Source organism: Caenorhabditis elegans, chromosome V (genome assembly GCF_000002985.6).
Source record: "Caenorhabditis elegans chromosome V".
Taxonomy (NCBI): domain Eukaryota; kingdom Metazoa; phylum Nematoda; class Chromadorea; order Rhabditida; family Rhabditidae; genus Caenorhabditis; species Caenorhabditis elegans.
The window spans coordinates 20534216-20557033 of NC_003283.11; the positions used below are offsets into that span (position 1 = coordinate 20534216).

General features: G+C 34.2%; 8 protein-coding genes and 2 non-coding genes across 11 annotated transcripts; 1 reads left to right on the forward strand and 9 right to left on the reverse strand.

Annotated features, from left to right (window-relative positions):
- Positions 1–530: 530 nt before the first annotated feature.
- Positions 531–2093, reverse strand: Y38H6C.15 (uncharacterized protein). Its single transcript, NM_075557.2, has 4 exons — positions 1950–2093; positions 1588–1767; positions 1343–1534; positions 531–711 (listed from the first exon to the last, which is right to left on the reverse strand). Exons 1-4 carry the CDS (start codon positions 2007–2009, stop codon positions 586–588), a joined length of 558 nt encoding a protein of 185 aa, NP_507958.1. The 5' UTR covers positions 2010–2093; the 3' UTR covers positions 531–585.
- A 121-nt stretch (positions 2094–2214) lies between these two features.
- Y38H6C.16 (EXPERA domain-containing protein) lies at positions 2215–3940 on the reverse strand. The gene is made up of 5 exons (NM_001383510.2): positions 3876–3940; positions 3578–3722; positions 3254–3369; positions 2615–2868; positions 2215–2347 (listed from the first exon to the last, which is right to left on the reverse strand). Exons 1-5 carry the CDS (start codon positions 3876–3878, stop codon positions 2293–2295), a joined length of 573 nt encoding a protein of 190 aa, NP_001369808.1. The 5' UTR covers positions 3879–3940; the 3' UTR covers positions 2215–2292.
- Positions 3941–6163: 2223 nt separating this feature from the next.
- slc-36.3 (Amino acid transporter transmembrane domain-containing protein) lies at positions 6164–9977 on the reverse strand. The gene is made up of 10 exons (NM_075559.7): positions 9858–9977; positions 9621–9711; positions 8150–8238; positions 8009–8101; positions 7876–7960; positions 7614–7784; positions 6860–7149; positions 6630–6808; positions 6444–6585; positions 6164–6360 (listed from the first exon to the last, which is right to left on the reverse strand). The coding sequence occupies exons 1-10, from the start codon at positions 9962–9964 to the stop codon at positions 6243–6245; spliced, it is 1365 nt and encodes a 454-aa protein (NP_507960.2). The 5' UTR covers positions 9965–9977; the 3' UTR covers positions 6164–6242.
- A 2415-nt stretch (positions 9978–12392) lies between these two features.
- Positions 12393–12933, reverse strand: Y38H6C.18 (Coiled-coil domain-containing protein 86; the record flags this gene model as incomplete). The annotated part of the gene is made up of 2 exons (NM_075560.2): positions 12393–12792; positions 12839–12933. 2 exons carry the CDS (start codon positions 12931–12933, stop codon positions 12411–12413), a joined length of 477 nt encoding a protein of 158 aa, NP_507961.1. The 3' UTR covers positions 12393–12410.
- Positions 12934–13019: 86 nt separating this feature from the next.
- Y38H6C.20 (Protein kinase domain-containing protein) lies at positions 13020–16981 on the reverse strand. Its single transcript, NM_075561.4, has 14 exons — positions 16704–16981; positions 16301–16483; positions 16039–16159; positions 15839–15991; positions 15679–15788; positions 15493–15634; positions 15079–15247; positions 14946–15031; positions 14832–14896; positions 14548–14748; positions 14202–14446; positions 13855–14070; positions 13289–13415; positions 13020–13224 (listed from the first exon to the last, which is right to left on the reverse strand). The coding sequence occupies exons 1-14, from the start codon at positions 16947–16949 to the stop codon at positions 13078–13080; spliced, it is 2211 nt and encodes a 736-aa protein (NP_507962.2). The 5' UTR covers positions 16950–16981; the 3' UTR covers positions 13020–13077.
- A 73-nt stretch (positions 16982–17054) lies between these two features.
- Y38H6C.26 lies at positions 17055–17106 on the forward strand. The gene has a single exon (NR_070292.1). It is a non-coding gene; the product is annotated as an Unclassified non-coding RNA Y38H6C.26 (non-coding RNA).
- Positions 17055–17106, reverse strand: Y38H6C.27. The gene has a single exon (NR_070293.1). It is a non-coding gene; the product is annotated as an Unclassified non-coding RNA Y38H6C.27 (non-coding RNA).
- Positions 17107–18078: 972 nt separating this feature from the next.
- Positions 18079–18856, reverse strand: vmo-1 (Vitelline membrane outer layer protein 1). The gene is made up of 3 exons (NM_075562.5): positions 18599–18856; positions 18338–18550; positions 18079–18295 (listed from the first exon to the last, which is right to left on the reverse strand). The coding sequence occupies exons 1-3, from the start codon at positions 18822–18824 to the stop codon at positions 18138–18140; spliced, it is 597 nt and encodes a 198-aa protein (NP_507963.1). The 5' UTR covers positions 18825–18856; the 3' UTR covers positions 18079–18137.
- Positions 18857–19900: 1044 nt separating this feature from the next.
- On the reverse strand, positions 19901–21052 carry Y38H6C.21 (ABC transmembrane type-1 domain-containing protein; the record flags this gene model as incomplete). 2 transcript variants are annotated; one of them, NR_153335.1, is made up of 4 exons in its annotated part: positions 19901–20116; positions 20165–20366; positions 20526–20590; positions 20634–21052. NR_153335.1 is itself a non-coding variant. In NM_075563.4 (1 exon), one exon carries the CDS (start codon positions 20072–20074, stop codon positions 19901–19903), a length of 174 nt encoding a protein of 57 aa, NP_507964.2. The 2 variants fall into 2 exon arrangements, 1 of the variants encoding a protein (NP_507964.2); NM_075563.4 differs by lacking the exons at positions 20165–20366; positions 20526–20590; positions 20634–21052 and having other exon boundaries at positions 19901–20074.
- Positions 21053–21474: 422 nt separating this feature from the next.
- Positions 21475–22145, reverse strand: Y38H6C.23 (uncharacterized protein). The gene is made up of 2 exons (NM_001029055.5): positions 21874–22145; positions 21475–21813 (listed from the first exon to the last, which is right to left on the reverse strand). Exons 1-2 carry the CDS (start codon positions 22012–22014, stop codon positions 21586–21588), a joined length of 369 nt encoding a protein of 122 aa, NP_001024226.1. The 5' UTR covers positions 22015–22145; the 3' UTR covers positions 21475–21585.
- Between the last annotated feature and the right edge of the window lie 673 nt (positions 22146–22818).

A 22818-nucleotide genomic window follows, 5' to 3' on the forward strand; every position in this document is an offset into this window, starting at 1 on the left:
CGTACGGCAGGTGGTAGTAGTTGTTGGTGAAGATGGGTGGCTCGGAGGGAGAGATTACGAAATAAAAGGGTAGGGTGTGGTGCATAATTAACGCGAGACAGCTTGAGATGGAATTCAGGAAATCGTTAATCTCATCTTCTACCTCCCCTTTTATTAGTACTACTAGTGGGAACTTTGTAGGTATCCAGACCTATGTAGGTCGACAACAGGGGCGAGCGGCAATTTTTTCGTCGACAAATTCGGCAAATCGGCAAATTGCCGGTTTGCCGATTTGCCGGAAATGTTCAATTTTGGCAATTAGCCGGTTTGTTTAATTGCCGAAAATTTTCAATTCCGGCAATTTTCCGGTTTGCCGATTTTTCGGTTTGCCAATGAAACTGGAATTTACAAAAAAAAGTGCAAAACAACAATTTTCCGAAAATTTTCGGCAATTGCCGTTATTCCAGCAAATTCCGGCAATTTCGAGATTTGCCAATTTGCCGGAAAATAGAAAAAAGTTGAAAACCAATAAAATGTCGAGGAGAACATTTTTCGTCAAAGAAATTTTATTTTTAATATCAAAAATCATTTATTCCACATACTAGTCTACTTCTTTTTATCAGTCTTATCCTTCTTGAAAGTCTTTTTCTCCGTCTTCTTATCGCCATCCTCTTCAAGTGTGGGGTACTCGTCCGTTTCAGGTGTGACAATAGGATCTGTGACAACCGCGTTCTGAAAATTCAACGCTAAGTTATGAAGGTTTAAGATGTTTAATTTGACCGGAAAACTATGCTCAGGCAAGCCCTCATTTACTAGTGTTTTCATTTACTTGAACGCTGGTTGATTGCCATCTAGCAGGTGAGCCTGTGGAGATACGCAGACCGCGGTATTGTCTCCCTGATTTTTTTAGGAGTCGGCGTCGCTTTGTGGACATCTCTCTTTTGTCCAATTTGTTTTGTGCAAGCCAGATAACAGATAACATCTCCTTACTAACAGAGAAATGGATGTAAGTAACATTAACGATGTACCAAGTATGCTGATATATCAGCATAGTTGGTATGTTTACAATTTTACCATCCAACCTTTATGACGTTTTGTGGCGAAAACATTAGTAAATGAGCGTCAAAGGGATTGAGCCATTGTTAGGGATTTCAAGTAAATGAGCACGCTAGTAAATGAAACGAGTCGTTTGGTGTGTACTCAATGTAGTGAGAAAAGATTGTTATTTGAAAAAAAGCGGTAGCCACATTCCCAGTTCCGCGCCGCACTATACATACGGATACATGCGGCATGAGTGAGTCCGGCGCCGGCGTCGTTGCGGCGACCTCATATAAGCCCAATTTTCCAAAAATTCTCAGCTTACCTTGTCGCCCTCGCGAAGCTTCGATTGAACTGGAACAGTCTTCTCCTTCGCTTTTTCCTTTTCCTTCGGCTTCTCCTCTTCGGTCAATTTTTCCGGTTTTTCAGGCTTATCCTCACTCGATACTGTCGTCTTTTTCTTGGTTTTGTCCGATTTTTTCGAAAGCTTTTCCGCTGACTTTTTGGACTCTGGTTTCTGAAAATTCAGACTTTGATTTGTTTTAATTTTCTTGTTGGGCAATTGGTAACCTTGTCTTCCTTGTTTGGCGGCATATTCGGGTCCTGAGTGTCCTTGCCGACTGATCTAAGCCCCGGTGGTGGAACTGGGCAGTCTGGAGCAGCATTGGCACCATTTTTGACAGAACTTGAAGCCGAGGTTGATTCAACCACAGGCTTTGTTGACTTTTGCTTCTTTTTGCCGGCACAAATCTGGAAAAGTCAATTTCAGGCAGAGTCCGGCTTAGCAGGCTTAGGTTTAGGCTTAGGTTTTGGCTTAGTGTTAGGGTTAGGCTTAGGCCCAGACCCAGAACCAGACCCAAGCTCAGGCTTAGGCTTTACCTGAGCTTTGATTTAGACCAAAGTTTAAGCACATTTTGACTCGAATAACTCACCATAATAAGAAATCCAATTGAAAAAGTGATCGAGATGAACATCAATTGAATATAATCCATTTTCGAAAATCTTCGCAAAACAACCCAACAATTGCTGCTTGTTTCTTGTTGGAATTCGGCTACAGGAAATCGAAGTAATAATCGATTTTTTGTTGGCAACTCTTTTTTTTTTGAAGAAAAATATATGAAGCAGTGGGTCACGTTTTTGAATTGCTAACTTCTTTAGCAAATTCAAAGTTTTGAAATTAAATTATTAAATTTTTCAAAAAAGGATATCACGTTTAATAAATAACTTTTTTTGGAACCTTCAAAAAAAAAACGTTCAAAAAAAGGCAATAAATTATTATGGCGAGGAGAGTGTAGATAATCCGGGCGGCTTCTCGTAATTGTTGTTTTCTCTGAAAAATTAAAAAAAAGTTTTAAATTCAAAATTGACTGAATAGGTTCTTCCATGAAATAGGAATGGTTTTTTAATTGTTAGAATTTCAATTGTATTCAGAATTTCAAAGGTTTTCAAATGCTTTTTATAATTTTCGGAATTGCGAAAATTTATCAGATTATTCAGATTTTCTAAAACTTGAAGAATTAAAAAAAAACATTTGGTAGGAGATTATTTGGCAAAAAGACTACAAACTACATTTTATGATTCATTTCAAAAAACTCACTGCTCTTGATACTCGACGGGCAACGCGAGTTTATTCCACAGTGAGCACATTGCCAAAAATGGCATGACAACCCAAACGCCGTTTGGAATCCAGAAAATCAGTGTAATACCCAAATATCCGTAGTTATCAGTGAAGAATGATGGGGTTCCTGGTGGTGGGTTTATGTACATTACAAGGTACCAGAATGTCTTCCAGAATACGAATGCACTTGTTGTGAAAGCCAGGAGCAAGGCGTGACGGGAACGTTTCAGAGCCTGAAGTTTGAGGGAAATTTTAAAAAATGGCCTGGACCCCTTTTAAATATTGTAAAAATATGAGTTGTTCATTTTTTTTTCAGAATTTCAAAAGTTTTAGAAGTATAGTAATTTTTAGAGTTTCATAAATTTCCAGATGATCAAAGTTTTAGAATTTAAAAAAAATTAAATTTTAGAAATACTTCCAACATTATTGAAAATTTCAGAATTTCATAAACGTTTCAAAATTTTCCTAACAAGGCTTGAGAATAACAATTTTCAGAATTAAAAAAAATTTCAAAACTCGAGTATGTTAGAGTTTCTTTAAAATTGTTTTCAGATTTTTTTCAATTTTTTAAAAATTTGTATTGTTAATTTTTAATTATTTTTCTAAAAAAAACATTACCAAATATACAGCTAAAAAGTTCAGAGTAATTTCAATGAGCATAACTCTTCCCGTGGAGCAAGTGACCACATCCTTGGTATCAGCATATCGAATATCCACAGATGAGTAGAGCTTCCCTGAAGTTTTTTTAAATAAAATATTGAGCTGTAAATTAGAATTTGAGTGTGAAACTAACACTCCTGTTTTTCAAAAATTTAAAAATAGGAAAAGTTGGAATTTTAGGTAATATATTAGAAAAAATTTCAAAAAAAATCACAATGGAAATAGGCACTTCGGTAGGCACCTAGGCAGGCGTCATTCATAATTTTAACTTAAACAACTTACATCCATAGAACAAGGTATTTGACACAAAACCATCCGGAGCATTTGTGTACGGGCGGAACATTGTGTAGATGACGTCAACTAGGCAGATGACTCCGGATACCAATAGCCACGTGGCAACCCATGGCGGCAAAACTGGTGGTCGGGGCTAAAAATAAGAATGTTTAGTTAATTTTTAAAAAAATCAGATTTGTAAATTGTTATATTTGTAAAAATAAACACTTCCTAAAAATTCTCTGAATTTCTCAGAATTGAAAAAAAAAGATTTCTAACAAAAAAATCAAAACTTTTTTAAACTCACCATACTGCTTGCCAATTTGATTATGGTAAGAAATAGGAAAATTCCAAAAAATAGTATTTTCCACCCTGAAAATAATTTCTTTTATTACACACAAATAGCAAAAAATCAAGGATTATTTGCACAATTAGTCAGTTTTTCAAAAGAGCACAAATCACGATGAGATCACAAGTTGATAGGAAAAGGTCAAAAAGTGATTGGAATTGGGAGATAAAAAGTAAAAAAAAACAGCTTTAACCATAATTTTAGAATATTGATAAAACAGTTAAATTCTGACTTTACTACCTAATTTCCAAAATTTTTTTATTTCTAGAATTTCCAAAATTTTCAAAATTTTTTGGAAAACTTTTAGAGTTGTTGGATAATAAAGGAGGTGCAGTCGCATTTTTTTAATTGCTTTGTAAGACTCAAAATTGTCTGAAACCACCGAATTTCATAATGAAAGTTCGTGAAAACTTCTCAAAAAAACGTTACAGCGGCTCAAAAAATGATTTAAAATTAGTTTAAATTCGAAATTTAACCGACTTGTCAATATCGCAACGGCTGGAAACTAATTGTTTAGTATATTCAAAATTAAGCGGTAATTTCAAAAAAAAAATTTCCAGCCGCTGCGGCATTGACAAATAGGGTCAAATTTCGAATTTTAACTAATTTTAGGTCATTTTTTGAGCCGCCATAAATTTTTTTGAGAACTTTTCTAGAAGTTTTATTGTGAAATTCGGTGTTTTCAATCAAATTTAAGCAATAAAAAATTTGGCTCCACCACCTTTAAATTCTTTGGAAAATCCTAAACTTCCAAAAAAGTTCCGAATTTTCCAAAAAAATTACAGACCTTCGAAAAATTTTTGAAATTCGATAATATTTAGAATTTATTTTTTATAAATTATTTGAAAAAACTAATAAAACTTAGAAAAAAAATGTTGGCCAAAAAACGCAATAAAATTCAAATTTCTTCTATTACGTATCCATGTTCGAGTGAGAAAAATCGCCATATCTTACGCGCAAAAAGCACCTGCGTCTCTTTTTCTCGCACGCTATCTAACGCCTATGCAAAACGCCTATGGCGAGAGAGCGTGTGGAAAAGAGAGAGCAGTAGTTCTCATCAAATCATGGACACGTAATACTACACCAAAATGCCATAAGATGACCTTACACCAACCTAGACAGTACTAAAACCCAGAGAAACGCAGATGTATTGGCGTCCCTTTTGAAAAATGGCGCAGAGAGGGAGAAGAGAGAAATGGTGGTGGTTGAACTAAGAATTGTATGTGTTTGAACAAATATAAATGACGGGAAAAGGTTAAAAGCAGATGGTTGGTAGAGATGCGCAGACACTTATACAATCTAATTTCTCCGGAGAAAAGTAGGTCAAAATCGGGTAGAAAATACGGATGCCTTGAGGAAAATTACTTGGAGAAACGAGAAATTAGGATCAAAAGTTGGGGAAGCTAGAAGTTTTGGGAGATGTTAGAAAAAAGTTCTGACAAAAAAGTAAGAAATGTACAATTATGTCCTCGAAGAGTTCAAACGAAAATTAGAAAATTGGAAAAAAAATCTGATAAAGTGGTGGTCAAATTTTAAATTTCATGGTGAGCAGGCAACTCTATAAACCTTTCGGATTTCGAAAATATTCAGAATTTCAAAATTTTTAAGAAGAATTTTTTAAAAAATTTGTTGCAGTTTTTTTTTTATTTGTAGAATTCAAAAAAAGTTTCGGAATTTGAATAATTTTCTGAACTTTTTTTAAAATTTTCCGAGTTTCAAAAAATTTAGGAAATTTAACATTTCTCTGCATTTCGACATTTTTTGGGATTTCAAAATTTTCAGAAGTTCAAAAAACTATCAATTTCAAAATTAATATAGAATATTTGAAGAAATAAATAATCAATTGAAATTTGTCATGCCTACTCACACGCCTACCTATCGCCTATTTTCTGACAGCAGCCTTTTATACTCCCAACTCCTGAACCCTCAAACAACAATCTCAAACAGCAAATCACCATTAACTATATTCTGATCAGGTGATAAATGCTATAGTTTTGATTAGTTTTTGAGAGATTTAATGATATATTTTATGTATTTGCTTTTGGTCAAAACAATCAGTTTTCCGGTGATTTCTAATTTTTGAGCCATTTTTTTATTTTCGGTTAAGAGATCAGATTTCAAAGCTGGAATTTTTAGATGATCATTACATATTATTATTTTAAGCCTGCCTGCTTTCCACAAGCCGGTTGCTTACATGCCTACCTAAGCAATACGTACCGGTCTACAATTTTTAATAAATTAAATACATATTTACATATTCATTAGTTTTCGCTTCTGTACAAAGTATATAACAACAAAAATATACAAAATTAAAAAAATCGATATCTAAGAATCATTATTATTTATGACGTCATCAATACTGGAATATAATCCTGAGCCAAGTAGTAGCCAACCGAGCACAAAAATGACAATGTTCGTGATCATTTTTTGGTAGTAGTTTTTTCTGAAAAAAGGAAATTGGTTTGAATTTTTTGAAAATTTCAAATTTCTTTATTTGAAATGTCAGATTGCCAGATTCAAACCCACTTTTCACCCCGCTCCTTCAGCACCGGCAAGAACACTATACAATCCAAAAATGACGGTATTATTAAAGAAATTAACAGTCCTGAGGTGATCCCAACAAATGGAATGATTTCTGTCAAGTTTGGCACAGCGAGAGCAAGGCTTACTGGAAAAATTAGAATTTTTCAGCAATAAAATGTTGAAGCTTACATGAAACAAGCATAAGACTGAGTCGAAGAGCATATGGCAGAATCTTGTGGATCAACTTTCGGTTTTCTGAGACTTTTGCTTGAAGGCTGGGCAGGAGCATTTGAACAATTATGAATAGTTGGAGAGCATTGCCCAGTAAAACTTTTAGCACCAGAAGGCCTTTGACAGTTACTGATAGGCTGGAATATATATAATTACCCCGCTTTAACAATTTTCCAGCAAAAACTTACACTGAATTTGGTAAATTCAGTGTTAAGCTTCCTCTCACATCGGGGCCAAACGCAATATACCCAAAGAATCCTAGAAATGCATAAAAAACTATGACCACGTTCATGGCAGTTGACAGAACCCCGGTGAGACCTCTCATATCTTGTGGGTGTTTCAGAGAGTTTTCTAGTGGAAGTACCATAGCTTGACCTTCGAATGAGTAGATAAGTGAGCCAGCAGCTAGGGAGACTCCTTCGACACCAGTGATGCTTGGGAGCTCCCATGTTGGGTACCACGTGTGGGAAAGAAGCTCCTGAAAATTTGGGTGAAATTTGAAATTTTGGAAATTCGAAAAAATTGTTCAGTCTGGGAAGGTAATTTTTTTGAGAACATTCAAATTAAGAAATTCCTGGAAATTTTCAAAATAAAAATTCTAGAAGGTTTTGAAGACTTCTAGATGGTTATTCGAGAAACTTCTGGAAACTTCTGAAAATTTCTGGAAAGCTTGAAAAAAAAACTTCGAAATTTCTGGAAACTTTTTTTAATAGTCAGTAAAACTTCTGGTAATCTAATGAAATATTTGAAAACTTCTGAAAAAAACATTTTTTCTGAAAATTTTTAAAATTTTGGAACGTTGCCGAAAAATTTGGAAACTTTCTATAAAAATTCTGAAATTTTGGAAGATTGGCGAATCTCGAGAAAATTCTTAAAATTCTAGAAATTTTTTTAAAAATTCAGGAAACTTCAGGCACCTCCACAAAATTTTCCGTAACTTACCTGAGTGATAAGAGCAATTGCCGCAAAAATGATAACATTTCCGCATAAACTCAAAAATGTAATTATCCTAATATGCCCAATCAAATTGAATAGCATTTGAGGAACAAAGTACATCAAAATGAGCACTATCTTGGAGAAGGGTGGTGGTGAGCCAGCGATGAATTGCCAAATCTGGAATGAGCTTTTTTGGTTTCTTTTTTGTTTTCAGGTCTCCTTTTAGGTAAAAATTTAAACAAAATTTTACAACCAAAAAGAAGCTTACTTCTATAATATGCTCCACTGCAAAAATCATGGAAACAGTGATGACTCCGAGTTGAAAAGCTAGTAGACAAGTGTTAACTACGACTCTGAAGAAAAATAATTTTTTTCTGCTTTTACAAAGCTAGTTTACTTACTTTGCAATTTTCCCGTATTTTTTCGCCCAGCCATAACTATTCTCCATCGCCGATTTTGCCATTTCACCATAGTCCAATTTTTGATCTCCTTTCCTCAATAAATCCAACAAGATGCCTACTTATTGGGAAAAAGTCTCTTACTTTTCCGATAGAAATTGCGAACAATTGACTATTTTGTGCATACTGTAGAGGCTCAGGCCACCGATTATGAATACCGACGCGAAACCGCCCTGGAAATGGGTGAAAAATTTTAGAAAAGTTTAGAAAATCAATTTTTAATTTTTTTTCGAAGAATTTTAATTTTTACAACTAATATTTTTATTAGCTCCTGGAATTTATTTCGAAGGTTTTTTCACAATCAAGAAATCAACTTTTTCTGATAATTACAGTGTCGGCCAAAAGTATATGCGTTTTCTGTTTTTCAGTGATTTTTCAAAATTTTCAAACGAGTATAACTCTGAAACTAGACATTTCGGCAAAAAAAATTTAACTAACAAAGTGTTGCTTTTGATGTCGCGTATACGAATAATATGTATTGCAATGTCACACAACAACCATTCCAATAGATACAGCGCCCGACATCTCGCGAGTCAGTTTTTGATGACTTTTCGTAAAACGCTTGCAGTTCAAGAACGAGACTTTTTCATGAAAAAAGTTTTAATAATAAAATAATAAATAATTAAAATTTAATAATAAATTTAATAATAAATAAAATAAACCGCATTAAATAGTCCATTGTTAGTATATAACCATTATGTCTACAAGAGGCTAGCTATTGAGATATTAACGTTCGAAACGGTTTAGTGATAGTCAAGATTAAAAGTATGGTACTAGTCTGAAATCACCCCGCCACTTTTTTCTTTAAATTTAAATAAATTTTCAAATAAAAACGTGTGGAGTTTTTGTATTTTTAGGCTTAGGAAATAACCATTTCTAAGCCTAAATGGATGGAAAATGGACATCACGTTTTATTAAAATGGATAATATTAAAATGATAAAAAAAGTGGCGGGGTGATTTCAGACTAGTACCAAAAGTATTTCATAAAGATGGCGGAAAAATTTTTTCCCACATTGTTTTTTAGTTCAAATGTAAGTTAAATTTTATTGCTACATTTGTTTCTTAAGATACATGTTCTAAACACGATTTTTGAAAAATATATCCCACTTTTTGAACGTAGGTGTAAAAAGGCTCTTGGGGGAAGCCAGTTTCAACGTTAATTTCTGAATTGCAGGCTACTTAGGAACAAAGCAATTATATGCAAACAGTAGACTATTTAATGCAATTTATTTTCTTACTAAAACTTTTTTCATGAAAACGTCTCGTTCTTGAAGTGCAAGCGTTTTACGAAAAGTCATAAAAAATTGACTCGCGAGATGTCGGGCGCTGTATCGATTGACGTGGTTATCGTGCAACACTAATAAATACGTCATTGTGTAGGCAACATTAAGAGCAACATTTTGTTAGTTAAACTTTTTTTACCGAAATGTCTAGTTTTAGAGTTATTTTCGTTTGAAAATTTTGAAAAAACACAGAAAATCAAAAACGCATATACTTTTGGCCGACACTGTATATTTATTTTGCTATTTTGTGACTGGAAATGTTGAAACTGACCCATAAACCGGCTTGTTTAAAGCTAACAGCTAACGAAAAGCACCCCGGACCCATCATTCCGCACACAAAATTTATTAATCCTGATGTCGCCCTGAAATAGTTTTAGTTTTTGAAATTATTTATGGAAAATTAATTTTAAACCAAATCGAACATTTCCATTTCTCACAAAAGTTTTGTAAATTTTGAAATTTTTTTTTAATTCCCTCCTTTTTAAAAACTTTAAAAAAATTAACTCACGAAATTCCAGTTTTCCTTACAACAATCGAGCCACCTGCATTTTTACGAAATTCTATTGAATCATAATTTTGAATCTCTGTGTCTAACGGTGCTTTTTTGAGTGTCATGAATATTTTGGCTCTGAAATTTAATATTTTTAAATAAATATTTAGACCACGTTAAAGTATAAGTTTGAAAACTATGAAAAATAAATAAAATATTTAAAGACTCAAACTTTTTTTTAAAACTCTTTTTTTCCATCTGAAAATTTTGAAAAATTGCTAACTTTTTAAAACGGTTTAATTTAATGCTTTCAAAATTTACAAAAATTATAGAAAAAAAATGCTATACATTCCGACGTAATTAAACTTATTAGATAAAATTTAACATTTGGAAAAATTTAGAATGTTAGAACTTTTTTTTTTCAAAAAATCAGAATGAATTTTTTTGTTGTTTTTTTTTAATGATTTGTAAATGATATTGTTTTTATGAAATATGGCAAAACTATGAAAAAATGAAAAAAAGAGAAAAAGAGGAAAAAACACAAAATTCACTGCAAAAAAAAACGGAGAAAAATAGATGAATAAAACATTGCAAAGTATCAATGACCACCATGGGGGCAAGCATCTTTTTTCTGTTTGTGCTCAGGAAAAATTGAGGGTCACTTGGTGAAATAGTACTGAAGACGAAGAGAATTAGACAGTTGGTGCTAGGAGTGTGTAATGATAAAAATTGTTTACGTAGAATTTTAAAGTTCTCATTGGAATTCGGTATTCTAGTCATAAATTTTCAGAAAACTGTGATGGAAGAAACGCCTCGTGATCATTTTTCCCGCCAGAAAAGGAGTTTGTCATCATTTTTTCTCGTTTTTGAATTAGTGGTGGTTTTAAAGAAAATAGACTTTTTTACAGCTTTTTGTCAAAGAGTGTTGTATATTTTTGTTCCAATATAGAAAATATTCAGGAAAATGGTTCCGATTTTCCAGTTTTTAGAGAAAATAAAAACATCTTTCAAAAACTCAATAACGAACTTTTTCAGTTTTAAGAAATCGGGCCGACGTTGTGCATCAAAGTAATTCAGAAAAATACTTGTTAAATATTTAAAAAAAAGACAAGGATTAAAAAAAAAATATTTTTGAAGATATCAGCAAAATGTCTGGCATTTTTTCTTATCGACTTTCAAAACTCCATCTTTTTTTTCAAAAAATGCAAAAAAAAGTGGAAATTTTTGTCAAAAACAAAACAAAACCCACAAGCTCAACATTCCACTCAAAAAATATGTAAATGGAGCAAGAAACACAAAAGGAACAGGTTTATATAGTGATCAGACATTTATTTGCCATCCTACACTTTTAGAAGTGTGTCCGGTCTTGGTTGAACCTGCGTCTCTGCGGTTTTTGATACTATCCTTAATGTTGATGATTGATTAGCCATCATGGATTGTATTATGGATTTATTTTGAACATCAATATGAGTTTTAGGTGTGTATCGGTTCAATAACGTAATTACAACTTTCGTTATTTTGAAAAAAAACAATTTTTGTGTCAAAACAATGAAACCACTTACACTTACTGTAACTCTGAGATTTAGTTGGTATCAGTTATACATTAATTCAATAGTACTGATAATACGAATATTGAGGACTACTGGCATTTGTGAATGTCTACTGAAATTTAAGCCTAAGCCCAAGCCTAAGTACTGAGCAATGGCATTTACAAGTTTTTAATTAGTAGTAGTTAGTAAATCAGTTTGAAATACCTCAATAATCGAAAATATAGTTTGCTTTTTCAAAGAGTTCACTAGAAACCTATAAATAGTAAGTTCTTTGAGATGATAAGAAAATATTATAGGTCACTTGATAAGAGCAAATAATTTGATTTACGTTTTTCGCAGAATTTTCAATGATCATTAATTGAAAGAGTCAACATGATCAATTTTAACGTTGAACGTTTTGTCATCGTTTATCAATTGGGCACAGATGGCCATAAATTTTAGGTTTATTGCTATGAGACACACTTTTTAGTGAGATGTACATAGAAGACTTGTCATATTAGTAAAAATCTAAAGCTCCAAATTTTGCCAAGAAAATGCCAAGATATGGGCGGAGCCTACAAAGTACATACCTAATTTTTGGGATCAAATTCTATAGTTTAACACAGAGCAATTATAATTCTATCAGTGATAAGAACCGCGTGCCGTCAGTGACTAGCAATGGTTTGTAGAAAAATTTTTCTAGTTTGTAGATTTCTAGTTTGTAGTGCGTGAAGCCATTAGTGGCAGAATACCATTTTGTAATTGTTTCACATTTCAGCCTTTTTGATGTTCGGGCGTTTTTCCGAAAAACTGAAAAAAAGAGTTCTAAACAACATTTTTTGAATTTAAAGAGATAACTTATAAATTTCGTAGATGAAACATGTTTTAGAATTTTCACATTCAAACAAGACGTTAAGCATAAGATTAAAGTGAAAGTGCCAAGGCTACTGGCTGTTGACCTTCATATTTGGTCACTGACCCCTTGTAATATCGAAACCACGGCTCTGGGACTTACAACAGAAAATTAAACTATAAAAATTATTTATTCATCCATTTGAATTATTTCCAATGTTGCAATTTTCAGCTCATCTTCGGGTTCCCTAAATCCTTCTGCAAAATTTTTCTTCAACAATACGTCACTAGGCTCGACAACATCCACGAAATCCGAATGTTTCATTCTTGAACGCATATCCTTTTTCGCCATCTTCCTGATTCTTTTTTCTTTTGTAATTTCCTGCATCTTTTTAGAAACTTCTATCGAAAGCTGCATTCTGGCTCTCGCTCGGTAATGGGCTATTCGGTTTTTGCACAAAATCTGCATTCTCTCCTTTTCAGATCGAGCTATTTGCTTCAGACGAAGTTTTTCTCTTTGACGGATTCTACGAGCCTCTCGCATTCGAGCCTTGGCCGCTTCCAGACGGATTCTGCAATTTTTAAAAAGTTTTTTGGTTAGAAAATCCGAAAACTAACTTTTTCGCCTCCGCTGCAGCTCTTTTCTGAGCAAGTTCATTCAACTTTGGGTCCGGTTGTACTTGATTTCTAAATGGCACACGTGGAATTTCCATTGTAGTATTAGGTAGTTTTTCCTAAATTTCCAGGTCATTTTATACTAATTTCCATGCAAAATTTGCATCTGGTAAAATGTGGAAAAATTTAAATGAATAATTTAATTTATTGCATTTCATTTACATTTATTTTTCAGAAAAATATTAGAGTCGGTATCCCAAAAGCCGTTCGGATTCCGAAATCAGTGCTGCCGCGTCGTAGTGGGTTTGTTGGCGACGTGGCAGTGATGACGTAGCAGGAGTTGAGCGTGAAGTGACGTCATCGAGGTAGTAGTCACAAAGTGTGGAGATCTGGAAAAGAACTAATTTTTTAAAGAAGTGTTTGGGAATTTTACGGATGATAAAATTTAAATACCGTTAAAAAGTTCCGTGAGGCGTCCGGTGAGAACTGGGTTGCAGATTGTGAGATTCTTTGAGAAATTTGGCTGAAAGTCGGGCGGTCTGTGGGGCTGTCCAGCCATGTTTCCCGCATCAATTGGTAGCTGAAAAACTTGAGTTTAAAACTGAAATGAATTTAAAATTATTCTGGAAAAATTTGATTGAAAAATGGTTTTTTTATTTAAAAGAATTTCAGAAAATCCCAAAAAATTCCATAAATTCATGAAATTCTAGAAAGTTTCAGACAATTCAGAAAAGTTTTTAAAAGGCCGTAAAGGATCCGATATTTGAAAAAAAATGTTAAAAATTTGAGAAATTATCACAAGTTTCCAAATAGGCCCAGAAAATTTTCAAAAAAAATTTGAAAAAATAGAACGTTTCAGAAAATTTTAGAAATTTCAAAGATAAATCAGAAAAGTGAAAAGTTCCCAAAAGGACTTAATTATTAAAAAAAAATTACATTTTCTAAATAGATCATGCCCACATCCTGACTATTTGAAAAATATAACGATTGTAATTTTATTTTCAAACACTAGGACTCACATTTGAATATTACATCCATCGGGTTTTTGCAACCTAAACCCTTTCTCCACTAATCCACGTATTCCAACATCGGGCACATTATAATACGGACATCCACCCATCGTAAATATCTCCCACAAAACCACACCAAAGGACCAGACGTCTGAGAGGCATGTGGCAGTCTCGCCACGTAGCAACTCCAGCGCACACCATTTGTATTGATTTTCCACGGGTGTGCTGAAAAATTTTCAATTCAAATCATTTTTTTGATTGCACAATAATATTTGTTTTAGAGAAAAACAAAATTTAAACTTCAAAAAATATAATTTTAGATTTTTAATATTTTCAGCATTTCATAAAAAACTCACCAATTAGGCGTGGTAGGTGTGGAAATGCTTCCGAAATCCGCCAATTTCACATTATGATCCGAAGAAATCATGACGTGTCTGGCACAAAGTGCATTATGAACAATACTTTTTGAGCCCAAAAACATCATGGCTGTACATATCTGAGACGCGATACGGTAGAGATCGTGAATTGAAATCACTTCGTCAAAATCGATATCATTGAGGCTCGGCAGAGATTCATTCAGGTTTACCCCTTTGCCTTGGAGCTGGAAGAATTCATATTATTCGATTCAATTCAAATTTAAAAAATCTTTTCGGAGAATTAAAAGAAAGTTTATTCAAAATTTTGAAAGCTTCAAGTCCCTACCTCCACCATATACCTCCGTTTCCCAATCAGGTAATCCAACAAATTCCCATTACTACAGTACTCCATAACATGTAGCACATTCCCATTTTTGACAACTGTTCCTATCAGGGATAGGACTCTAGAGTGTCTCCCGACTTCTTTAGCACCTTCAATTTCATCGAAAAAATCACTTTTTCTCGATTTGTCCAAGTAGCGGTTTGTCTGGAAAATTTCGGCTTTCTGAGTGAAGCAAGATCTTGAATTTTTTTAAAAGATTGTACTAAAGCTCGAAGGTCTGTACCTACCTTGACAGCAACCCTTTGCTGATCGTCAAGAACCACAGGACCATGCCAGTCTGACGATAATTGACCTGAATTTTGATTAATTCAGCTGCTTAATATTCTTTGCAAGTCTCTTACCAAGATGCACAGTTCCGAACCGTCCTTTTCCAATAATTATATCCTCGAAAATGGTCAAACTATTCTCGTCCATAAGAAATTGGTCACTGAAAACAATTCTCGTCACTAAAATATAAAAACAGAGTTTGCTCACCTCTCCTGAGTATTTCCCTTACACCAGCGCCCTGTTGCACATTTATAGCTGATGAAAATTATCAGAATTATTAGTAGGAATGCTAGTACGAATGCATATCCAATTAAAGTTCGCAGTAGAGAATCCGCAGGGGCAATTACTGATAGGGAAGCTGTGGATTTTGTGGATACTGAAAATAAAATTTGATTTTATCTGAACAAAACTTTTGGTGAAATTTAGTTTTGCACATTTTTCTAGTTTGAAGTTTTTTGAAATCTCTACGTACTGAATACTTATGGAAGGTTCAAATTGAGAGAACGCGTTGATCAAAAAAACGCAAGCTGTCCCAGAATATGCACTCCCACTAATGGGACTGATATCAAAAATGGAAAAATGTATTTTATTGTCAAAAATTTCAACATGAAAATTCCTTACCAGTCAAAGCATCCGCCGCAATTTTACTGGTACCCGCAACAATCGGCGGAGCCTCAAATCGATGATCCAAAATCCCACAAATCTGCACCCCATATCTCACCGATGCGTCGTAGTTCTCTATTGTCAGGGAGAATTTTCGATTCTAAAATGTTGAACTTTATTTTTCATAGAAGCGCTTAATCTTACATATTTTGTACAGTTCGCCCGGTTTGGCACGCAGAATCTAGAAATTTCAGCCTTTTCCATATCCAAAACGCACTCGCCTTGATCGGTTTTCGAGTTTTCTTCGCACTTTCCTGTTTTAATAATTTTTCAAAATTAAATTTTAACAGGAAATCTTACAAACCATAAAAGATAACAAAGTATCTCATTTTCCGAAGGCGATGCGCATTTTTCTCAATAGAAATCAGCACATCTACCTGAGGATCCTCGGGGATTTTCAGCTCAACCACACGGGTATGGTAGTTTCTCATCAGGTTACATACCGGGTGATGATCGACTGAAAAAAGTTGGCTAATTAAGTAAAGTTGAGGAGTTCCAACTAACTTTTTATAGCATCCCGGCAGTCGGCTCCAATAATTCGCTCACAGGCAAATGTAACGTTTAGCGCTGCATGGGTGGTCAAATCCAGCATTCGATCGCATTTTGTGTCGTAAATTGAGCCCACCTGGAAGTTTGTCAGTACCACTACAATACCACTACAATCTTAACACTACTATACACTACTAACACTATTTTACAAAATTCTTATTAGACTTTAACTACGGTACAACTACAGTAACAATATTGTCAAGTTACAATGACATACCCTTAACTCATATGTCGACCTCAACTTCATATTTAACAAATCAAAAAGTAATTCCATGACAATCGCAGTTGTCTCTTGTCCAACATCCACGAAATGTACACTTTTAAGTTTTGGGGGTCTTCTGGAAGATTCGATGACGTCATGGGACATTGGAAGCCAGTCGATTGTTAGTGAGGATTCGTTCTGTAATCAATGGTTCTTCAGCAAAAATCTTGCAATCTTCCGAAATTTAATTGTATAAATAGTACATAAATGTTTTAAAAGGTTGTCTTTGCTTTTTCTCAACACTTACTTCAAACGCCCGTAACTCGAAAATGTTTAGAGATACAAAAACGTTGTCCACTGATAAAATTATCAGCGTAAATTTTCACGTCTAATAGGAATATAAAAGAATAAGTGTTACCTTTAAGACATCCCATCTTCCTTCCTCATAGGGCAATCCATCCATGTAAACTACCGCCATAACTGCCAATTTCGCTTCAGGACCTCCTTCCTCCTCAGTCTCCTGACGAATCCGTCCTTTCAACGCCATCGATGAAGATTTTACGCATTTTGAGGAGCAGGAACAGGCTTCTGACAGGTCAAAGAGGGTGATGAGAATCAGCAAACAAATCACCAAAAGTTTCGAAAACTGTGGATTAAAAATCATGATTTTTCTTCACATTTGGAAGATGTCTGAAATTGATTTTTTTAAGTTAAAAAAATAGAAAACAAAGAAAGGAGCAAGTGAAAAGTTTAAAAAAGAGGTAGTAGCTGAGTACATAAACATGGGAAACTGATATCGAGTTGTCTGTGTGTGGGGGTGGGAAGCCGTTCCGCAAACAACTTATGCTACCAGGCAAGATGAAGCCCCCGTGGGATCATCACGGAACCATATAATTATGTGAGTAATCCGTGGAGGTTTGTAAGCATTTTTGGTTAGAGTTTTGAAAAAAAGCAGATTTTCCTTCCTTTTTCCCTTTTTTCCTTTTTTTTTGGAAAATTCCACTGTTTCAAACATTTTCAGAATTTTTTTAAACGGTTTTAAATTGTCCCCGAAATTGAGTTTTGCGCAGGTTTTCAGAATTTAACTAATAATTTTTTCAGATGTTTTCAAAAATTATCTTAAAATAAAGAAAAGTCAACATTTCTAGTTTTCCCTCTGAAAATTTTTCAGATATTTCTTGATATCTCAGGAGTTAGAATTTTTTGGATATTTATTTTAAAAAAAACTTCTAAAATTAGCTAAAATTCACACATAATTCACTAAAACATGACAAACATTGTTTATTAAACAGGAAATTATAAAGAAAATGTTCTGAAAATGAATCCGTTTTTCCACAGAATGTAGTCATCGCCTCGACCGCGATAGAAGCCCCCATTTTGGCTCTATGAGCAGGACAGTGTAATCGGATATATCTGAGAAAAATCTGATGGAGAAATGAACTTCTTCTCACCCCACTTCCATTTTGGTCAAAGAGGAAAACGAAAATGGAAGGAAGGAGACTCGCCTGAAATTTGATCGTTTTCTGATTTTCGAGTGATTTCGTTTCTTTAGGATTTCAGATTTTCAACTGGCCGCGAGGAGAGGGCGTTTTTAATGATTAAAAATTCAATTAAAATAAAAAAAATTAAAATGAGCTTCCGTCAAATTTTTTGAAGAAAAACTCAAAAAAGTCAAATTCAAAGGTTGTTTTTCGCCAAATTTCCAGTAAGAATTGATTTTCGACATGCCAAACTACAACCATTCTAGTTTAGATTCAAAACAAGAGGCAGTCTTATACAATTAAAAAACTACTAAGAGTATTTTGTTTTTATTGTATTCAAAAAAAGATTTCAAATGTTTTAATGAATGTTCTCAAGGAATTCGGCAACACTCTATGTTCACATTGTTCAATGCAGTATCATCTCCATTCCCACCCTGGCTTCGTTCGATTTGCGTCTGAATTCCACAAACTGCAAAACCATCAGGGCAAAAATGATCTCCTGTCCAGGTACCCCAACTCATGGCATTGCCTGGAAAATTTTTACAAAAACCGTTCATCAACTGATCGTTACCTAAAAGTTCAATGTCCTTATTTCTGGCACCGTGTGGTGGTCCGCAAAACGCTGCAAAGTTGTTGGCGCCAACATCGTCACCCTTTCCTTCATCCGGATTTGATTGTAGAGCGAATCCAATAATCAACAAGTTGTTCGGGCAAATGTTGTCGCCTTGCCACTCACCCCATGCCCCCTCGCCACTTTTGATCTCATTTTGTTTGTTGAAATCACCTTAAATAATATACTGGCAGCTTTTGAAAAAATTACGTCAAAACATACCTCCAATATTCTTACAGAAAAGAGCAATTGCGTTAAGAGCTGTATCGTCTCCACTGTGCTGACGTTGTTCGTACTTCAGATTGACGGCGTGAACAAACTGACCATCGCGGCACCTTTTCCATTCTTGCCAATCCCCCCAGTTGGTTACACGTGCAGATTGGAGCTCAATTCGATCAGCTATTATAGTTGTCCAGAGACATGGAAGCAAGAGTAACAACAAGAGCATTACTGATGAAGGATAAAATAACCATTATGAATATTCGTATTTATAGTATGATTTTCTACTGTAAATGGGCGTGACCATGTCGAACTGAAAAAGTCAACCAAAGAATAACCAGTAGAATACCTGTTTTTTTTTAAAGAAAACATCAATAAGATTCTTAATAGTTTGATGAGGATACTGTAAAGAATTTTGACAGCAATATTAAAAACCTAACGCTAAGATTGATAACGAACACACTTAGCCCTGCCATCACATTTCTAACTAGGCTACGGCCGGTTTAACCGGGTTTCATGCTCGCCACTGAGCCGATTATTGACTGTTTCCAGCGTCCACTTGTTACATACCCAGAACACAGTATTTAAGGTGGAGTGACGCCAGTGAGAATTTTGCCTAAATACACTAATCAAAAACGAAGTAATACAATATTACAACACTCTAAAGAATAGTAGCCTTTCTTTGCATTTCCAGCCAAAGTTTTTGGCAAATTGTTAAATTTTCGAAAAAATATAATTTTTTGAGGAAATTCGCCGCAATGTTTCATTTCCATAGAATGTCTTAACACGAGTAACTGATAGCAAAGTTGAATTAATGAATAAAAATTGTGAAACATGTTTGTCTGGTCGACATCCAAACTTATGAGCTGCAAAACTGAGTAATTTTCATTTTTGACAGTGAAAAAATATTTAAATTTTTTTTGAAAAGCTTTACTATGATATTAGGCCATTTTGGCACCATTGGGGTGGTTTTCAACTATTTTCCTACTGGCGCTGCTCCATTAACGGAATTTTTATGTGCACATTTTCTTTTTGAATTCGAAAAGCTCATTCAACTAAAATTATTCAAGTTGTCTGCAGTTTTGTAAAATCTTATAATGTGTGTAGTTTGACCATAAATTTGAACAATACATCAAATGGTTGAAGAATGTTCACAACAACATCATGATTCCCGTTCTAACTTTTGTTTTTACAGTTTCTAAAAAATGAATGGAGGTTGGTCAATCTTTGTTTGAAAAAATAGTTAGTTACAGAAATAATTCTAATTTTATTCCAAGACAAATACACTAAATAGTCAGTAAAGTTTTATATCTGTGGAGACATTTCAGACGAATCCCTGATGGCAGGTCGTATCACCGAAATCACCATAGTTCTAATATTCTCTTTTGATGCAATATATGATAGGGAGACAATAAGCGGAATGAAATGAGGTAATACTGCAAGAACTGCTGAGATATTGAAGCTAATAGAGATGTGCATGTTTTCGGTGATAAAATCCAAAAAATCAGCAAACAAATATACCTGAAAATTAGTTATACTAAAAGAAGTTTACGTCGACGTAGATTGTACCAATTGTGCGATATAAATTGGAACGAACTGATAGAGCAAATGGATTTTCGAGGAGAAATACGTAGATGGTAAACGGCGAAAAAGTTTGTAAATGTGAAAGTAAAAAGATCCGGTAATGATTGTCATCGCAAACAAAATACAGTTGTAAATCTCCAGGAGAATGGTTTCTTGCTGGAGTTTTTTTGTGGACGTTCGTTTTTCCCTAACAGAGAAAGAAATAATTGTAACTTATTTTCGGACTGTTAGATAAAGTCGGTAATTTTTTTTTCGTGTTTCATAAGTTTTAAATAACATTAACCAATTGTCTATTTACATTGCTAGCTGTTAAATCAATCCCGTATTCAAAGAAAATTAAACTCACATTTCAGTATACCGTAATAGATAACTTGTACATAAATGAATACAATAATTAGTTTTAATTGAAACCTTCAAAATCAATGCATTGTAATCAAATGTTTTTCAACTTTACCCAGTCATTAGCCACTTATATTCTTTAAAATGCAGTATTAGAATACGCTGAATTGCGGCAAGAAACGAAAAAGCTATCACAAATCCTAATAGAAAACTTGACAAAAATAATGGCGCAACTATCATAAGATTAATCACAGCCTCGGCATACATTTCATCGAATTCCTTTAAAACCAAACTAGCCAAAAAGCTTGTATCATAATAAACTATTAAAGAAAAGGAAATATAATATAACTGATTGAAAATTGGAGTATGCGCTTTTTGGAAATCTGAGTGTTTTTCGTTCGATTTTCTACGGCGCTTGTGGAGAAATAGAAGGGAAAAGGTTAAGTTGTTCAGAATAGGAAGAGTGAATATAATTATGTCTTGGAAATAAATATAAACAATGTCAAACATTCCATATTCATTTTCAGTCACCATCAATTTGTAAGAGTGACAATTCTCACTCCTATAAACAAAACCACATGTTGCTAATGAAGTTTGGCCAGTGTTTCAGCTGTTTCATTTTATGATTAGAAACCGGAGAGCATATTCTGCTCTTCGAAGTATGATCATTTTTTGTGTGCTGCTAAAAAGTTACAGAAAATTGTAACTTTGGCTAAACTTTCACTTGGTGATTTAATTGTAAGTCTTATTATGTCTTTGAGTGCACTACTTTATAAAAGTTAGTTCATACAGGTCTGTGTTATACCTTAAAATGCGATAACGTGAAATAAACAATTCCTATAGGAAAAACAGGCAATTAAATTACCCCTAGTCTATTATCCGTAAATCCACCAAATTTAGATTGAAATTTTAACCCGTAAGGTTCGGCCCATTTAGTGGCTCAATTTGCTATTATTATTTTTTGGTTCAGTTTCATCACATGAGACTAACTTATTAAGCAGTTTAGTTGAACATATTCATATTCAAAGTTTCAAGTTCATCTATCAGCATTATCAGGGAATCCAATGTTACTGCCCTCCACGATGCCATGCATTATTCATACGAGATTGTTGTTGGAGCTGTCTATCGGATAGTCTATCAAGTTGCTGTTCGCTGTTCATTGGGGCTTGCTGGTTGTCGGTACTTTCTCCCGGGTAAACTGCTCTCCCATTTTTGTCAATATAACATTTTTCGCAAACGCATCGGATTGGCGTAGTTGACTTCGGATCTTCCATGCATTTGCCAGGACCACAGAGCTAAACAGAAACTTGGATTCAGGTTTAAAATCTGCAAAAGTAAAAATAAAATTAACTCACTTTGATTTCACACCAAGCATTACATAGTGGATCAGTTAAAGCAGAGATAACGTTTCCCAATCCTTCGTAATTTAGACAGACACCATCACAATTATTGATAACGACAGAAGAAATAATGATAAATAAGAAGTTGGAAATCATGTTGTATATGAAGTTTGGATGAAAACGTTGCTTTTATACTATCACTTTTTACAAAGTAAACATGATGCTTCAGTTTGACCTGCAGACTTAACTCGGTTCAATGTTTGACCTCGTTTTATAGGTTTAGAATTACTCACCTCCTTATCTTCGAGAAATAAAAAAATTGCGAAATTAATTTGTGAGCACTCATATGAAACACTATGTGAATGACAAAGAGTTGGAGAACAGAGTGAAAATACTGATTCTGGGTATCAGAAGGATATCCCTCGATTACTATGTACACAGGTGATGAATATATTTTTATTTTAAAACATCGTACAGGATATATACACTCTCAGTTGATTTATTTGTGATTTATGTGTAGATATGGTTTGATTTTATTTCCTACTGTTCCTCACGGTAAACTGCATCGCAGGGGTTGGAGACAAACAATGTTTTCCGGCACATCGGCAAACCGGAAAATTACCAAAATTAAAATTTCCGGCAAATCGGCAAATCGGCAAATTACCAGAATTTAAAATTTTCGGCAAATCGACAAATTGCCGGAATTGAAATGTCCGGCAAATCGACAAATTGCCGGAATTAAAATTTCCGGCAAATCGGCAAATTGTTGCACCACCCAGTCGGCAATTTCGGCCATGGCCGGTTTTGTGAAATTTCGGCAATGGGCGATTTCGGGAAACCCCCGAAATTGCCGAAAATTCGACTGCCGAATTGCAATTGCCGCGCACCCCTGGTTCAATCAACTTTTTTTGAACAGATATCCCCAACGGCGTCACCTTTAATCTCTTTCTTTCATTCGTT

What these genes read in the sequence shown, in the direction of transcription:
- Y38H6C.16 (NM_001383510.2), bottom strand. An exon ending in ACTTTTTAGCTGTATATTTG is followed by an intron (nt 2,869 to 3,253) that starts GTAATGTTTTTT and finishes CTCAAACTTCAG; the next exon opens with GCTCTGAAACGTTCCCGTCA. An exon ending in CCCGTCGAGTATCAAGAGCA is followed by an intron (nt 2,348 to 2,614) that starts GTGAGTTTTTTG and finishes TTAATTTTTCAG; the next exon opens with AGAAAACAACAATTACGAGA.
- Y38H6C.15 (NM_075557.2), bottom strand. Translation starts at nt 2,009, where the DNA reads ATGGATTATATTCAATTGATGTTCATCTCGATCACTTTTTCAATTGGA. An exon ending in CAATTGGATTTCTTATTATG is followed by an intron (nt 1,768 to 1,949) that starts GTGAGTTATTCG and finishes TGACTTTTCCAG; the next exon opens with ATTTGTGCCGGCAAAAAGAA. An exon ending in AGCTTCGCGAGGGCGACAAG is followed by an intron (nt 712 to 1,342) that starts GTAAGCTGAGAA and finishes TTGAATTTTCAG; the next exon opens with AACGCGGTTGTCACAGATCC.
- slc-36.3 (NM_075559.7), bottom strand. Translation starts at nt 9,964, where the DNA reads ATGACACTCAAAAAAGCACCGTTAGACACAGAGATTCAAAATTATGAT. An exon ending in AAATACGGGAAAATTGCAAA is followed by an intron (nt 7,961 to 8,008) that starts GTAAGTAAACTA and finishes ATTTTTCTTCAG; the next exon opens with AGTCGTAGTTAACACTTGTC. An exon ending in CAATTGCTCTTATCACTCAG is followed by an intron (nt 7,150 to 7,613) that starts GTAAGTTACGGA and finishes CCAAATTTTCAG; the next exon opens with GAGCTTCTTTCCCACACGTG.
- Y38H6C.20 (NM_075561.4), bottom strand. Translation starts at nt 16,949, where the DNA reads ATGATTTTTAATCCACAGTTTTCGAAACTTTTGGTGATTTGTTTGCTG. An exon ending in TGCGGCGGATGCTTTGACTG is followed by an intron (nt 15,248 to 15,492) that starts GTAAGGAATTTT and finishes TTTTATTTTCAG; the next exon opens with TATCCACAAAATCCACAGCT. An exon ending in AACGGAGGTATATGGTGGAG is followed by an intron (nt 14,447 to 14,547) that starts GTAGGGACTTGA and finishes GAATTCTTCCAG; the next exon opens with CTCCAAGGCAAAGGGGTAAA.
- Y38H6C.23 (NM_001029055.5), bottom strand. Translation starts at nt 22,014, where the DNA reads ATGATTTCCAACTTCTTATTTATCATTATTTCTTCTGTCGTTATCAAT. An exon ending in ATGCTTGGTGTGAAATCAAA is followed by an intron (nt 21,814 to 21,873) that starts GTGAGTTAATTT and finishes GTTTCTGTTTAG; the next exon opens with CTCTGTGGTCCTGGCAAATG.
- vmo-1 (NM_075562.5), bottom strand. Translation starts at nt 18,824, where the DNA reads ATGCTCTTGTTGTTACTCTTGCTTCCATGTCTCTGGACAACTATAATA. An exon ending in TTTCTGTAAGAATATTGGAG is followed by an intron (nt 18,551 to 18,598) that starts GTATGTTTTGAC and finishes ATATTATTTAAG; the next exon opens with GTGATTTCAACAAACAAAAT. An exon ending in TAAGGACATTGAACTTTTAG is followed by an intron (nt 18,296 to 18,337) that starts GTAACGATCAGT and finishes AAAATTTTCCAG; the next exon opens with GCAATGCCATGAGTTGGGGT.